General features: G+C 42.1%; 2 long non-coding RNA genes and 1 gene segment (V, D, J or C); 1 reads left to right on the top strand and 2 right to left on the bottom strand.

Moving 5' to 3' along the window:
- The window catches only part of LOC117073149, a 36,223-nt gene that overhangs the window by 9,696 nt on the left and 10,803 nt on the right, over positions 1-15,724 (bottom strand). Inside the window, exons 5-6 of one of the 2 annotated variants that reach the window (XR_004433130.1) lie at positions 12,436-12,540; positions 11,767-11,826 (exon numbers count right to left, since the gene is read on the bottom strand). This is a non-coding gene — a long non-coding RNA (uncharacterized LOC117073149). Of the gene's footprint in view, positions 1-11,766; positions 11,827-12,435; positions 12,541-15,724 lie in introns of those variants that run through there. The other variant, XR_004433131.1, reaches the window with a different exon arrangement.
- LOC117073151 lies at positions 4,852-10,044 on the bottom strand. Its single transcript, XR_004433133.1, has 2 exons — positions 9,401-10,044; positions 4,852-5,126 (listed from the first exon to the last, which is right to left on the bottom strand). It is a non-coding gene; the product is annotated as an uncharacterized LOC117073151 (long non-coding RNA).
- On the top strand, positions 6,513-9,974 carry LOC117073143. The segment is given in 2 exon segments: positions 6,513-7,980; positions 8,097-9,974. Coding segments are annotated over 2 exon segments (498 nt in total).

The raw sequence follows: 15,724 nt of genomic DNA, 5'->3' as shown, positions 1-15,724 counted from the left end.
ATCCATTCTCCGTTTCTTTCCTTCCTTCCTTCCTTGCTTTTCTCTCTCTTTCTTTCCTTTTTGGGTACATAATCAGACTACTTTTTCCACAAAATCACTTGAAATAATTTTCCTCTATTTGTTCGTGCCAACATTGATACAGCTACTTTAAATGTTCAGTCTTCATTTTTATATTTTGGAAATTTGTTGTCTTACTTTGTTTTGTTTCATATTTGTTTTGTATATATAAAACATTGACACGGAACTGAAGTCAAAATTATGGAAGATGCATTTGAAGATTTTAGCATCCATTGTAGAGTTCTCGTTCCTCTTTTCTCCCTCACCCTATAGGTAAAAATATTTTTATCAGTTTTCTTGAACTTTTTAACTTTGTTTGTCATAGCGCAGTATGTATCAATTCTATTTAAATGACATATTTATATTTTTGTTCCTATATTTGGTTTTTATACATTTTAATCAATCTCTTATTTTCCCGTGTCTGGATTTGGTGTCTGACTCCTAAAGGTGCACATACTTCATAAGTATGCATAAATAAATCCGTATCATGTATTTGAATGTTTTTATGCATTGATTATTTAATGATGGCAGCATTGATCTATCAGGAATTTTTATGCAATAATTACTGTATTAGTAATAATAATACTGGCCAGGCCTGGTGGCTCATCCTGTAATCCCAGCATTTGGGTAGTCCAGTTGTTAGGATCACTTGAGGCCAGGAGATTGCGATCAGCTTAGCCAACATGGTGAAACCCTGTCTCTACTCAAAATACAAAAATTAACTGGCTGTAGTGGTGCACACATGTGACCCCAGCTCCTTTGGATGCTGAGGCAGGAGAATCACTTGAACCTGGAAGGTAAAGATTCAGTGAGCTAAGATCACACCACTGCTATCAAGTTTGGGCAACAGAGCGAGACACTGTCTCAAAAAAGTTAATAATAATAATAATATTGATGGTAAATATGGGTACTGACATTCTGGTAGTTAATTTACTAAGTTCATTACTTTCTATTTTATTTAATCTATACAGAAACTACATCAAAGGTTTAAAGTACTGTTGAATTTACCATTAGAAATTTGGGGGTTAATTAACATTCCCTAAGTCACATACTTTAACTTGATAATGATTGGAATCCAAGCTCTGCGATTCCGAAAATGAGATTTGTTAATTCAGTTTGCATTCCCCCGTCTTTAGGAGTACTTGCATTTTTTACAACATTATGGGCCATTTACAGTTCTTCTTTTGTGAATTGCGTTGTCACACTCTTGACCTATTTTCCTTTTGGAAGATTAATTTTTTCTTGTTGGTATGAAAGACTTAATATACACCATTTTAGAGAAACTGACCCTTTATCAAATGTGTTGAACTATATCTTCTCCTATGTTATTATTTTATTTGACAACTTTTGGCGAATTGCACTTTGAAAAAAAAAATCTATCAATTTTTCTAGGGTCTCTCTTTTGACATCAGGCTTAGAGAGGCCAGTCTCACCTAGAATTTGTATGCAATTCATCATCATTTAAGTCTAACGATTTTCTTTTTATTACAACTTAATTACTACTTGTGACTGGTAAGATAGAAATTCAACAATATTTGTTTACATATGGTAAGTCAATACCCGAAAGAGAACTTATTAATTGACTATTTCCTGTGGATGTTAACATATAACTTTATCACATGATAAACTATTATATACATGTGGCTCTCTCTCTGGATTTTCCACTGTGTTCCATGAATCTTGTCATTCTAGTGCCAGTATTGCCCTCTCTTCAGCGCTGTAGCTTTATAGTTCTTTTCACATTCTGAGGAGGTTTCTCTCATTATTTTTTTGTTTTAAGAATTTTCTGTGCATTCTAGTGTGATCTCAATCCTCTCCCTTCCCATTTTTATACTGTGGGACTTCTGTCCAGCACGACTTTTTCACGCTCCAAGGCAGGCAAGCTCCTCGGCTTCACAAGAACCCTGAGAACTCAGCTTTCAGAGCTGCTCCTATGGCAGCCTCATGTCCTGCACGTGTGGTCCAGAGGCAGAGGGAGACCAGCCAGAGCCCCCTCCCTTTCTCATTCCCAGCTGTGATGACAGCAGAAACTGAACTCTCTGAGCCAGGCCAGCACCACCACCGAGAGGGACATTGTTCTACATCTCATTACGCATATTTCACACGTGTGTCTCTATGTGCTTCTTATAGAGGAGGTGAGAATCTGTGTATGCCCGACTGAATTTTCACAATTATATTACTCTACTTGTTTTGTCCCCTATATCTCCATCTGTGAATCCAGGTGCACTGCAGATCTCAGTCCGCTTTCTGAGGGTAGGGCTGAGAAATAAAATATTCAATACCAGACAATTTGGAAGTTCAGGTAAATAACAAGTTTTAGTTTAAGTATGTTCCAAATATTACATGATATGGAACCCTGAACTACTTTAAAAAACAAATAAGCAAACAAACAAACTCCTACTTTGATGAACAAAAATCCTCTCATAAAGAGATCACACCCACAGGATCACAGACACACACACACCCCACACACATACACCCATTCATCTTAGAGTAGAGTCCAAGACCCACCAACACGCCTGATCCTCAGTCCTTTTTTATTTTATTTTATATATTTATTTATTATTTTTTTTTTATCATACTTTAAGTTCTAGGATACATGTGCACAACGTGCAGGTTTGTTACTTACATATACATGTGCCACGTTGGTGTGCTGCACCCATCAACTCGTCATCCACATTCGGTATTTCTGCCAGTGCTATCCCTCCTCCCTCCCCCCACCTCACTACAGGCCCCACTGTGGAATGCTCCCTACCCTGAGCCCATGTGTTCTCATTGTTCAATTCCCACCTAAGAGTTAGAACATGCAGAGTTTGGTTTTCTTTCCTTGTGCTAGTTTGCTGAGAATGATGGTTTCCTGCTTCATCCATGTCCCTACAAAGGACATGAACTCATCCTGTTTTACGGCTGCATAGTATTCCATGGTGTATATGTGCCATATTTTCTTAATCCAGTCTATCATTGATGGACATTTGGGTTGATTCCAAGTCTTTGCTATTGTGAATGGTGCCGCAATAAACATACGCCTTGGGTGGTGCCTCCAAGTGTCCTTGCAGATGCGAAAAGCAAGGTGGTTTAGTTTCCTAATCAGAGACTTCCTGGCAGGAGAAGGTCCTGGCATTTGCAGTAGCTGCTACAACTCTGAAGAACAGGTTGTGAGCCTGCTGTGGGACTGCCCTCTCCCAAGGGCCATGGCTAGCTGGTGCCAGGGTAAGCTTTCCCCACATCTGCACTCCCTCTGCTGCGGGCCTGAGCTCTCCATGCCCCTGGCTCCCTCCTGCAGAGGGCCTGCTCTCAGCTGCCACAAGAGAGCGCGGGAGAATGGGCCTGAGCAGAGAGGCAGGAGCTCCTCTGCTGGTCCTCCCAGGCACCACCGCTTCTGGGAGGAAGGCTTGGGAGTCCCCTGAGACAGATCCTCAGTCACTTCTCTCTGCCTGTGTCTCAGGAAGACCAGCTCCTCCTACTGTCTTCTGTGCTAGGGATCACTTCCTTGTTGAGTGGCACCTGAGTTTTGAGAGGATCTTCTGCTGCTCTTCATCTGATCCTTTTCCTTCCAAGGCCCAAGAGAGAAAGGCATGTGGTGGGCCCCAGTCCTGCTTCTAGCTCTCCTGTGTCCTGGTGAGTGTGCTGCCTGTAGAGAGGTTTTGTTTTGTTTTCTTCTTTTGCAAGGGGTGCCATACTAAGGAATGCCTCATTATATTTTGTGTTGTTTCCAATGCAGCCAGTCAGAAATCTTCCAACTTGGAAGGGAGAACAAAGTCAGTCACCAGGCCGACTGGGTCATCCGCTGAAATCACCTGTGATCTTCCTGAAGTCAGTAGCTTCTACATCCACTGGTACCTACACCAGGAAGGGAAGGCCCCACAGCGTCTTCTGTACTATGACTCCTCCAACTCCAGGGTTGTGTTGGAATCAGGAATCAGTCCAGGAAAGTATGATACTTATGTAAGCACAAGGAGGAACTTGAGATTGAGACTGCGAAGTCTAATTGAAAATGATTCTGGGGTCTATTACTGTGCCAACTGGGACAGGCACAGTGATTCAGACCTGCCGAACACCACACTGAAAATCTGCCGTGCGGCTGCTTCTGGTACACAGGATAGAGCCACCCCTCTCATTTCCTGCCACCAAATTTACTGTATGCTGAACAAGAGAAACACAGCTTAACTCCTGATCTCTGATCTCCCCTGCAGTATTACACTCCCCTGGCAGCCCCCTGTTCCCCACCCTCCCCCAGGACTTTCCTGAAGACCAAGCTGCCATCTCAGCTAAGCCTCAGCGAAGCAGCCTGGCTGAGAGCAAGGTTCTTTAGCTCTCCTAGGACATGGGGGAGGCCCACTCACTCTGCTGCCTAGGACAGACAGGTACACCTAGGGTCCAGCTGTGAAGCAAGATATTTTGGACCGCAAATGGGAAGGGTATTTATACTGAATCATGTATCCCATGATCCAGAGATCACAGCTGAGAGTGGTGCTTATTCCTTATGTCTATAATAATATATGCAATACCATAATTACCACTAAAACACTAGGCCTAGATATACAGTTGAACATTCTCGCCCTCTGCCCTCCCTTTTATTCTCTCTCTCTTCTTTCTTACTTCTTTGCTTGCTTTTATTATTTTTCTCTCTCTCCCTTCCTCCTTCCATCTCTCCATCCCTCCCTCCCTCCCTCATTCCTTCTTTCCCTCCCTTCCTCCCTTTTCCCTTCCATCCATTCTCCTTCCTTTTTTTCCTTCCTTCCTTCTTGGCATTTATCTCTCTTTCTTGCCTTTTTGGGTACATAATCAAAATACTTTTTCCACAAAATCATTTGAAATGATTTTTCTCTATTTGTTCATGCCAACATTGATACAGCTACTTTAATTGTTCAGTTTTCATTTTTATATTTTGGAAACTTGTGGTATTACTTTGTTTTGTTTCATATTTGCTTTGTATATGTAAAACATTGACATGGAACTGAAGTTAAAGTTATAAAAGAAGTTGCATTTGAAGATTTTAACTTCCATTGTAGATTTCTCGTTCCTCTTTTCTCCCTCACCCTATAGGTAACAATATTTTTATCAGTTCACTTGAACCTTTTCACTCTGTTTTTCATAGCGGCGTATGTATTTTTCTATTTCAATTGTTCTGATATTCGATTTGGGTTTTTATACATTTTAATCAATCTCTTATTTTCCCGTGTCTGGATTTCGTGTCTGACTTCTAAGGGTGCACATACTTCATAAGTACGCATAAAGAAATCTATATCATGTATTTGAATGTTTGTATGCATTGATTATTTAATGATGGCAGCATTTATCTATCAGGAATTTTTATACAATAATTACTGTATTAGTAATAATAATACTGGCCAGGCCTGGTGGCTCATCCTGTAATCCCAGCATTTGGGTAGTCCTGTTGTTAGGATCACTTGAGGCCAGGAGATTGCAACCAGTTTAGCCAACATGGTGAAACCCTGTCTCTACTAAAAATACAAAAAATTAGCCAGCTGTAGTGGTGCACACATGTAATCCCAGGTACTTTGGATGCTGAGGCAGGAGAATCTCTTGAGCCTGGAAGGTGAAGGTTTCAGTGAGCTAAGATCACACTATTGCCAGTAGTCCAGTTTGGGCAACAGATCAAGACTCTGTCTCAAAAAATTATTATAATAATAATATTGATGGTAAATATGGGTACTGACATTCTGGTAGTTAATTTACTAAGTACATTACTTTCTATTTTATTTAATCTATACAGAAACGTCATTAAAGTTTTAAAGTACTGTTGAAGTTAACATTAGAAATTCGGGGGTTAATTAACATTCCCTAAAGTCATATGCTTTAATCCAAGCTCTGTGGTTCCGAAAATGACATTTGTTAATTCGGTTTGCATTCCCTCATCTTTAAGAGTACTAGCATTATTTTACAACTTTATAGGTCATTCATACTTCTTCTTTTGAGAATCGCCTTGTCATACTCTTTGCCTATTCTTTGGAGGATTAATATTTTCTTATTGGTCATAAGAATTAATATACACCATTTTAGAGATACTGACCCTTTATCAAATGTGTTGAAGATATTTCTCCTCATTTGTTATTATTTACATTTGTCACCTTTTGGTGAATTCATCTTTTAAAAAAATTAATTCTATCCATTTTTCTAGGGTGTCTCGTTTGATATCAGGCTTAGAGAGGCCAGTCTCACCTAGAATTTGTATGCAATTCATCATCATTTAAGTCTAATGATTTTCTTTCTATTACATGTAAGTCAGTATTTGTGACTGGTAAGGTAGAAATGCAACAATATTTGTTTCCATATGGTAAGTCAATACCCGAAAGAGAACTTATTAATTAACTGACTATTTCCTTGTGGATGTTAACATATAACTTTATCACATGAGAAAATACTACATGCATATGGCTCTCTTTCTGGATTTTCCACTGTGTTCCTTGAATCTTGTCATTCTAGTGCCAGTATTGCCCTCTCTTCAGCGCTGTAGCTTTATAGTTCTTTTCACATTCTGAGGAGGTTTCTCTCATTATTTTTTTGTTTTAAGAATTTTCTGTGCATTCTAGTGTGATCTCAATCCTCCCCCTTCCCATTTTTAAACCGTGGGACTTCTGTCCAGCAAGACTTTTTCACGCTCCAAGGCAGGCATGCTTGCCTCCTTCACAATGACCCTGAGAACTCATCTTTCAGAGCTGCTCCTATGGCAGCGTCACGTCCTGCACGTGTGGTCCAGAGGCAGAGGGAGACCAGCCAGAGCCCCCTCCCTTTCTTATTCCCAGCTGAGATGACAGGAGAAACTTAACACTCTGAGCTAGGACAACACCACCACCGAGAGGGACATTGTTCTACATCTCATTACGCATATTTCAAACGTGTATCTCTATGTGCTTCTTATAGAGGAGGTGAGAATCTGTGTATGCCCGACTGAATTTTCACAATTATATTACTCTACTTGTTTTGTCCCCTATATCTCCATCTGTGAATCCAGGTGCACTGCAGATCTCAGTCCGCTTTCTGAGGGTAGGGCTGAGAAATAAAATATTCAATACCAGACAATTTGGAAGTTCAGGTAAATAACAAGTTTTTAATTTAAGTCTGTTCCAAATATTACATGATATGGCACCCAGTACTACTTAAAAAAAAGAAAGAAAGAAACCTCATACTCCTACTTTAACAAACAAAAATCCTCTAAAAAAGAGATCACACCCACAGGATCACAGGCACTCCCCGCCCCCCGCCCCCACAGACACACATACACCCATTTATCTTAGAGCAGAGTCCAACACCCACCAACGTACTGATCCTCAGTCCTTTTAATAAAGCAGGTTCAACCCTTCTCAGAGTGGCCTTGAGTGGTTGCCTCCATGTGTCTGCAGATGCAAAAAGGAAGGCAGTTCAGGGCCCTAATCAGAGGCTTCCTGTCAGGACAAGGCCCTGGCATCAGCATTAGCTGCTGCAAGTCTGAAAGGCAGGATGTGAGCCTGTTGTGGGACTGCCCCCTCCAAGTTCTGAGCCTGTTAACTCGGGGGTCAGCTTCCCCTACATCTGCAGTCCCTCTGCTGCAGGCCTGAGCGCTCCATGCCCTGGGCTCTCTTCTGTAGACGGCCTGCTCTCAGTGGCCACAGGAGGGCGCTGGAGAACGGACCTGAGCAGAGAGGCAGGCGTTCCTCTATAGGTCTTCCCAGGCACCACCCCTTCTGGACGGAAGGCTTGGGAGTCCCCTAAGACAGATCCTCAGTCACTTCTCTCTGCCTGTGTCTCAGGAAGACCAGCTTCTCCTGCTGTCTTCTGTGCTAGGGATCACTTTTTGTTGAGTGGCACCTTAGTTTTGAGAGGGTCTTCTGCTCTTCTTCATCTTGTCCCTTTCCTTCCAAGGTCCCAGAGAGGAAGGCATGCGGTGGGCCCTAGCCCTGCTTCTAGCTTTCTTGTCTCCTGGTGAGTGTGCTGCCTACAGAGAGGCTCATAGGTTCTGTTTTGTTTTGTTTTCTTCTTTTGCAAGGGGTGCCATACTAAGGAATGCCTCATTATATTTTGTGTTGTTTCCAATGCAGCCAGTCAGAAATCTTCCAACTTGGAAGGGAGAACAAAGTCAGTCACCAGGCCGACTGGGTCATCCGCTGAAATCACCTGTGATCTTCCTGAAGTCAGTAGCTTCTACATCCACTGGTACCTACACCAGGAAGGGAAGGCCCCACAGCGTCTTCTGTACTATGATGTCTCCAACTCAAGGGATGTGTTGGAATCAGGACTCAGTCCACGAAAGTATTATACTCATACACGCACAAGGTGGAGTTGGATATTGATACTGCGAAGTCTAATTGAAAATGATTCTGGGGTCTATTACTGTGCCAGATGGGACAGGCACAGTGATTCAGACCTGCTGAACACCACACTGAAAATCTGCCGTGTGACTGCTTCTAGTACACAAGATAGAGCCACCCCCTTTCACTTCCTGCCACCAAATTTACTGTATGCTGAACAAGAGAAACACAGCTTAACTCCCTAATGTCACATTCCCCTGGCAGCAGCTGCCACCTGTTCGCCACCCTCCCCCAGAACTTTCCTGAAGACCAAGCTGCCATCTCCAGGCCTCAGCTAAGCAGCCTGGCTGAGAGCAAGGTTCTCTTAGCTCTCCTAGGACATGGGCAAGGCCCACTCAATCTGCTTCCTAGGACAGACAGGTACACCTAGGGTCCAGCTGTGAAGCAAGACATTTTGGACAGCAAATGGGAAGGGTGTTTTTACTGAATCATGTATCCAATCATGGTCCAGAGATCACAGCTGAGAGTGGTGCTTTTTCCTTATGTCTATAACAATACAAGCAATACTAAAATTACCACCCAAATACGTGGCCTAGATATGCAGTTGAACATTCTCTCCCTCTGCCCTCCCTTTTATTCTCTCTTTTACTTACTTCTTTGCTTGCTTTTATTTTCTTCTCCCTCCCTTCCTCCCTCCCTCGCTCCATCCTTCTATCCTCCTCCCTTGTTTCCTTCCATCCATTCTCCTTCCTTTTTTTCTTCCTTCCTTCTTTGCTTTTCTCTCTCTTTCTTTCCTTTTTCAGGTACATAATCAAAATACTTTTTCCACAAAATCATTTGAAATAATTTTTCTCTATTTGTTCATGCCAACGTTGGTACAGCTACTTTAATTGTTCAGTTTTCATTTTAATATTTTGGAAACTTGTTGTCTTACTTTGTTTTGTTTCATATTTGTTTTGTATATGTAAAACATTGACACGGAACTGAAGTCAAAATTATAAAAGAAGATGGATTTGAAGATTTTAACTTCCATTGTAGATTTCTTGTTCCTCTTTTCTCCCTCACCCTATAGGTAACTATTTTTATCAGTTCACTTGAGCTTTTTCACTCTGTTTTTCATAGCGGAGTATGTATTGCTTCTACTTCAATGCCATGTTTATATTTTCATTCTGATATTCCGTTTTTATACATTGGAATCAATCTTTTATTTTCCTGTGTCTGGATTGTGTGTCTTACTTCTAAAGGTGCACATACTTCGTAAGTACGCATAAAGAAATCCATATCATGTATTTGAATGTTTTTATGCAGTATTTAATGATAGCATCATTGTTCTGTCAGGAATTTTTACACAATAATTACTGTATTAGTAATAATAATACTGGCCAGGCCCGGTGGCTTGTGCCTGTAATCCCAGTATTTGAGTATTCCAGTCAATAGGAACACTTAGGCCAGGAGACTGCGACCAGTTTAGCTAACATGGTGAAACCCTGTCTCTACTAAAAGTACAAAAAATTAGCTGGCTGTAGTGGTGCACACATGTAATCCCAGCTACTTTGGATGCTGAGGCAGGAGAATCTCTTGAGCCTGGAAGATGGAGTTTTCAGTTAGCTAAGATCACACTACTGCTGTCCAGTTTGGGGAACAGAGTGAGACTCTGTCTCAAAAAAACTAATAATAATAATATGATGGTAAATATGGGTACTGACATTCTGGTAGTTAATTTACTAAATTAATTTTTTTCTTATTGGTCATAAGAATTAATATACACCATTTTAGAGATACTGACCCTTTATCAAATGTGTTGAAGATATTTCTCCTCATTTGTTATTATTTACACTTGGCACCTTTTGGTGAACTGAACTTTGATAAAAACACAATAAAATCTATCAATTTTTCTATGGTGTCTAGTTTGACGTCAGACTTAGAGAGGCCAGTCTCACCTAGAATTTGTATGCAATTCATCATCCTTTAAGTCTAATGATTTTCTTTTTATTACTACTAAATCACTATTTGTAACTGGTAAGGTAGAAATGCAACAATATTTGTTTACATATGGTAAGCCAATACCCAAAAGAGAACTTATTAAATAATTGACTATTTCCTTGTGGATATTAACATATAACTTTATCACATGAGAAAATATTATATACATGTGGCTCTCTTTCTGGATATTTCACTGTGTTCCATGAATCTTGTCATTCTAGTGCTAGTATTGCCCTCTCTTCAGCACTGTAGCTTTATAGTTCTTTTCATATTCTGAGGAGGTTTCTCTCATTATTTTTTTGTTTTAAGAATTTTCTGTGCATTCTAGTGTGATCTCAATCCTCCCCCTTCCCATTTTTAAACTGTAAGACTTCTGTCCAGAAAGACTTTTTCATGCTCCAAGGCAGGCAAGCTTCCCTCCTTCACAAGGAGCCCTATTGGGTGCAGATTCTGTTGGGTGCCAGATATCGGGGGAATCAGCCCCCAATATTTCAATGTGGGTTATTTTCTGTTTTCCCTAAGTGTTGGCCAATCTGAGAAATAAAGAGAAAAAGTACGAAGAGAGAAATTCTACAGCTGGGCCACCGGGAGTGACATCACATATCAGCAGGTTCCATGATGCACACCTGAGTCGCAAAGCCAGCAAATTTTTATTAGGGATTTCAAAAGGGGACGGGTGTATGAATAGGGAGTAAGTCACAAAGATCACATGTTTCAAAGGGCAATAAAAGATCACAAGGGCAGAAAGGCAGAGCAAGATCACAAGGCCAAGGCAAAATTAGAATTACTGATGAGTTTCCATGTCCCACTGGGTACATACTATCTTGATAAACATCTTACCAGGAAACGGGATTCGAGAGCAGAAAACTGGTCTGACTAGAATTCACCAGGCTGGAATTTCCCCAACCTAGTAAGCCTGAGGGCACTACAGGAGACCAGGGTGTATTTCATCCCTTATCTTCAACCGCATAAGACAGATACTCCTAGAGTGGTCGTCAATAGGCCTACCCCTGAGCATGCATTCCTTCCCCAGGGTTATTCCTTGCTGGGAAAAGAATTCAGCGATATTTCTCCTATTTGCTTTCTGCAAGAAGAAAAATATGACTCTGTTCTGCCTGACACCGCAGGCAGTCAGACCTTATGGTTATATCCCTTGTTCCCTGAAAATTGCTGTTATCCTGTTCTTTTTCAGGAGCCCAGATTTTATATTGTTCAAACACACATGTTTTACAAACAATTTGTACAGATAATGCAATCATCACAGAGTCCTGAGGTGACATACATCTTCAGCTTATGAAGATGACGGGATTAAGAGATTAAAGTATAGACAGGCATAGGAAATTACGAGTATTGATTGGGGAAGTGATAAATGTCCATGAAATCGTCACAATTTATGTTCAAAGACTGCAGTAAAGACAGGCGTAAGAAATTATAAAAATATTAATTTAGGGAACTGATAAATGTCCATGAAATCTTCACAATTTATGTTCTTCTGCCACAGCTTCAGCTGGTCCCTCCATTCGGGGTCCCTGACTTCCTGCAACAGGCCCTGAGAACTCAGCTTTCAGAGCTGCTCCTACGGCAACTTCATGTCCTGCACGTGTGGTCCAGAGGCAGAGGGAGACCAACCAGAGCCCCCTCCCTTTCTCATTCCCAGCTGTGATGACAGCAGAAATTGAACTCTCTGAGCTAGGCCAACACAACAACAAAGAGGGACATTGTTCTACATCTCATTATGCATATTTTAAATGTGTGTCTCTATATACTTCTTATAGAGGAGGTGAAAATCTGTGTATACCCGACTGAATTTTCACAATTATATTACTCTACTTGTTTTGTCCCCTATATCTCCATCTGAGAATCCAGGTGCACTGCAGATCTCAGTTCACTTTCTGAGGGTAGGGCTGCCAAACAAAATAGACAATACCCAGGGAATTTGGAAGTTCAGGTAAATAACAAGTTTTTGGTTTATGTATATTCCAAATATTGCATGACATGGCATCCTGAACTACTTAAACAACAGCAACAACAACAATAACGACTCATACACCTACTTCAATGAACAAAAATCCTCTAATAAAGAGATCACACCCACAGGATCACAGACACTCCTTCCCCACCTCCACCCCCTGACACATGCATTTACCTTACAGGAGAGTCCAAACCCACCAACATACATGATCCTCAGTCCTTTTAATAAAGCAGGTTCAACCCTTCTCAGAGTGGCCTTGGGTGGTTGCCTCCAAGTGCCCTACAGAGGCAAAAAGGAAGGCAGTTCAGGGCCCTCATCAGAGGCTTCCTGGCAGGACAAGGCCCTGGCATCAGCATTTGCTGCTGCAACTCTGAAGTGCAGGGTGCGAGCCTACTGTGGGACTGCCCCCTCCGAGGGCTGAGCCAGCTGACTCCGGGGTCAGCTTCCTTGACATTTGCAGTCCCTCTGCTGCAGGTTTGAGCTCTCCATGCCCCTGGCTGTCTTCTGCAGAGGGCCTGCTCTCAGCTGCCACAGACAACGCTGGAGAACAGGCCTGAGCAGAGAAGCAGGAGCTCCTCTGCAGGTCCTCCCAGGTACCATCCCTCTGGGAGGAAGGTTTGGGAGTTCCCTAAGGTAGATCCTCAGTCACTTCTCTCTGCCTGTGACTCAAGAAGACCAACTCCCCCCACTGCCTTCTGTGCCAGAGATCACTTCCTTGTTGAGTAGAACCTGAGTTTTGAGAGGGTCTTCTGCTCCTCTTCATCTGGTTCCTTTCCTTCCACAACCCCAGAGAGGAAGGCATGCAGTGGACCCTAGCCATGCTTCCAGCTTTCCTGTCTCCTGGTAGGTGTGCTGCCTACAGAGAGGCTCATGGGTTTTGTTTTGTTTTGGTTTGGTTTGGTTTTTTTCTTCTTTTGCAAGGGATGCCATACTAAGAAATGCCTCATTATATTCTGTGTGGTTCCCATTGCTGCCAGTCAGATATCTACTAACCTGGAAGCAAGAATAAAGTCAGGCACCAGGGGGTCAGGGTCATCTGCTGTTATCACCTGTGATCTTCCTGTAGAAAATACCTTCTGCATCCACTGGTACCAACACCAGGAGGAAAAGGCCCCACAGCGTCTTCTGGGCTATGACCCCTTCACTCCAGGGATGTGTTGGAATCAGGCGTCAGTCTAGGAAAGCATGATAATTATGGAAGTAGAAGGATAAGTCAGAAATTTATACCTCTAAAACTAAATGAAAGTGACTCTGGGGTCTATTACTGTGCCAACTGGGACAGGCACAGTGATTCATACCTGCCCTACACCACACTGAAAATCTGCCTTGTGACTGCTTCTGGTACACAAGGTAGAAATGACCCATCTCATTTCTTGCCACCAAATTTACTGTATTCTGTACAAAAAGAAATACAGCTTAACTCCTGATCTCCCCCCTAATATCACACTCCCCTGGCAGCTGCACCCTATTCTCCACCCTCCCCTAGGACTTTCCTGAAGACCAGGCTGCCATCTCCAGGCCTCAGCCAAGCATCCTGGCTGAGAGCAAGGTTCTCTCAGCTCTCCTAGGACATAGGGGAGGCCCACTCACTCTGCTGCCTAGGACAGACAGGTACACCTAGGGTCCAGCTGTGAAGTGAGATATTTTGGACAGCAAATGGGAAAGGTATTTATACTGAATCATATATCCAGAGATCACAGCTGAGAGTGTTGCTTATTCCTTATGTCTATAGCAATATAAGCAATACTATAATTACCGCTAAAACACTAGGCCTAGATATGCAGTTGAACATTCTCTCCCTCTCCCTTCCTTTTATGTTTCCTCTCTCTACTTTCCTGGTTACTTGCTGTTTTTCTACACATCCCTTTTTCTGCCCTCCTCTCCCTCCCTCCCTAGCTCCCTTCCTAGCTTGCTTGCCTGCCTGCCTCCCTTCCTTCCTTCCTTTCTTTCTTTCTTCCTTCCTTCCTTCCTTCCTTCCTTCCATCTTTCCTTCCTTCCTTCCTCCCTCCTTCCCTCCTCCCTTCCTTCCTCCCTCCTCCCTTCCTTCCTTCCCTCCCTCCCTCCTCCCTTCCCTCCTCCCTTCCTTCCTTCCCTCCCTCCCTCCTTCCTTCCTTCCCTCCCTCCCTCCCAAAAGTTGCTAACAACTTTCAAGTCTTTAATGATCAGTAATTGAATTAAAATGGTTGAAACAGCAATTAAGAAAAACATAGTTTTGAACACTGACAACACAAATTAACTTATCCATGTAACCAAAAGCTACCTATTCCCCCAAAACTATTGAAATAAACAAACAAAAAAATAGAAAATGGAAACTTTATTAAAATTATTCTCACCAATGAGGTTGTCCAAAAGTCAACCAAATTTATTATAGAATAGTAATAACCAAATTTGTGCATGAATCAGTGATGACCTAAGTATCCTGTAAGCATTACTGATTTTTTATTTTCTATTAAATTTACCTTCAGGAAAAGCCTTCAGGATGAGGTTTTCCACTGCACTTCATTATGCAATGCCATGTTGACTTGGTATATTACCTCAGATGTGATTCTAACATGGTTTGATTTGTTATGACGAGACTACAATGAAACATATCACTTTTTTCATGTGCATATGGCACCTTATAAGCACAAGGTGCAATAAATAACCAATTTGAATACGGAAAACAAATGTAGTGGTTATACATTTTTTCTCCTCCAAAATAATATTTTTTCTTATTGCTAAAACAATCTAAAAAATAGAGAAAGATTGAAGACAAACAATTTGCCCATTTCCGTTGCTCACTGTCTGTATTTCACACTTTCTACCTGTCATTTCCCTGTGTTGACCTTTTCTGACCATAACTGGGAGCCCGGGGACTCACAACTTCCCTTGCCAAGCCAGAACCCTTTTCTTGCCATGCCCCTAGGCTTCCCCTCATGGCCATCTCTTTGACTACTCAGGAGGTCCTGGGTATCATTAGCAAAGCTGAAAATTAACCTTCATCTCAGTAGGAAGTCAAGGCTGGGTCTATTTCTCCAAGCCTCTGGCAGATGTGTCCTTCCCAATGCCCTATCTTCACCATTTTCAAGGACATGCCACTGGCAGAGAATGAGCTGGTCCTGCCTCCAGGCCCTCTCTGTCTGCTGGCCTGACTTAGCCTTCTTCTTTTGGACACACACACACACACACACCTGGTTCTTGAAAACTGTGTTAGTCCCTATAATTTCTACTTTGTGCAAACTCCAGAGATCATTTACTGGAACCCATCCAGTTTCCAGGTGCAATAACAACACCCCACATTTCCTGAGCATGGTCTATGCAGACGGGACTCTGCTGCGTACTCTGCTCACATTCTCCTGTTTACTCTCCATGTGGCCCCATGACTCCCCTCTTTACAAATGAGGAAAAAGAGGTGAAATAACTTGCCCAAGACTACACAGCTATCATGTTATTTTAGGGCACTGAAAAACTCCTTCTACTAGGA

This window comes from Trachypithecus francoisi, unplaced genomic scaffold, assembly GCF_009764315.1.
Source record: "Trachypithecus francoisi isolate TF-2019V2 unplaced genomic scaffold, Tfra_2.0 Lachesis_group4, whole genome shotgun sequence".
NCBI classification, from domain to species: Eukaryota; Metazoa; Chordata; class Mammalia; order Primates; family Cercopithecidae; genus Trachypithecus; species Trachypithecus francoisi.
This window is presented reverse-complemented; position numbering and strand designations above follow the sequence as displayed.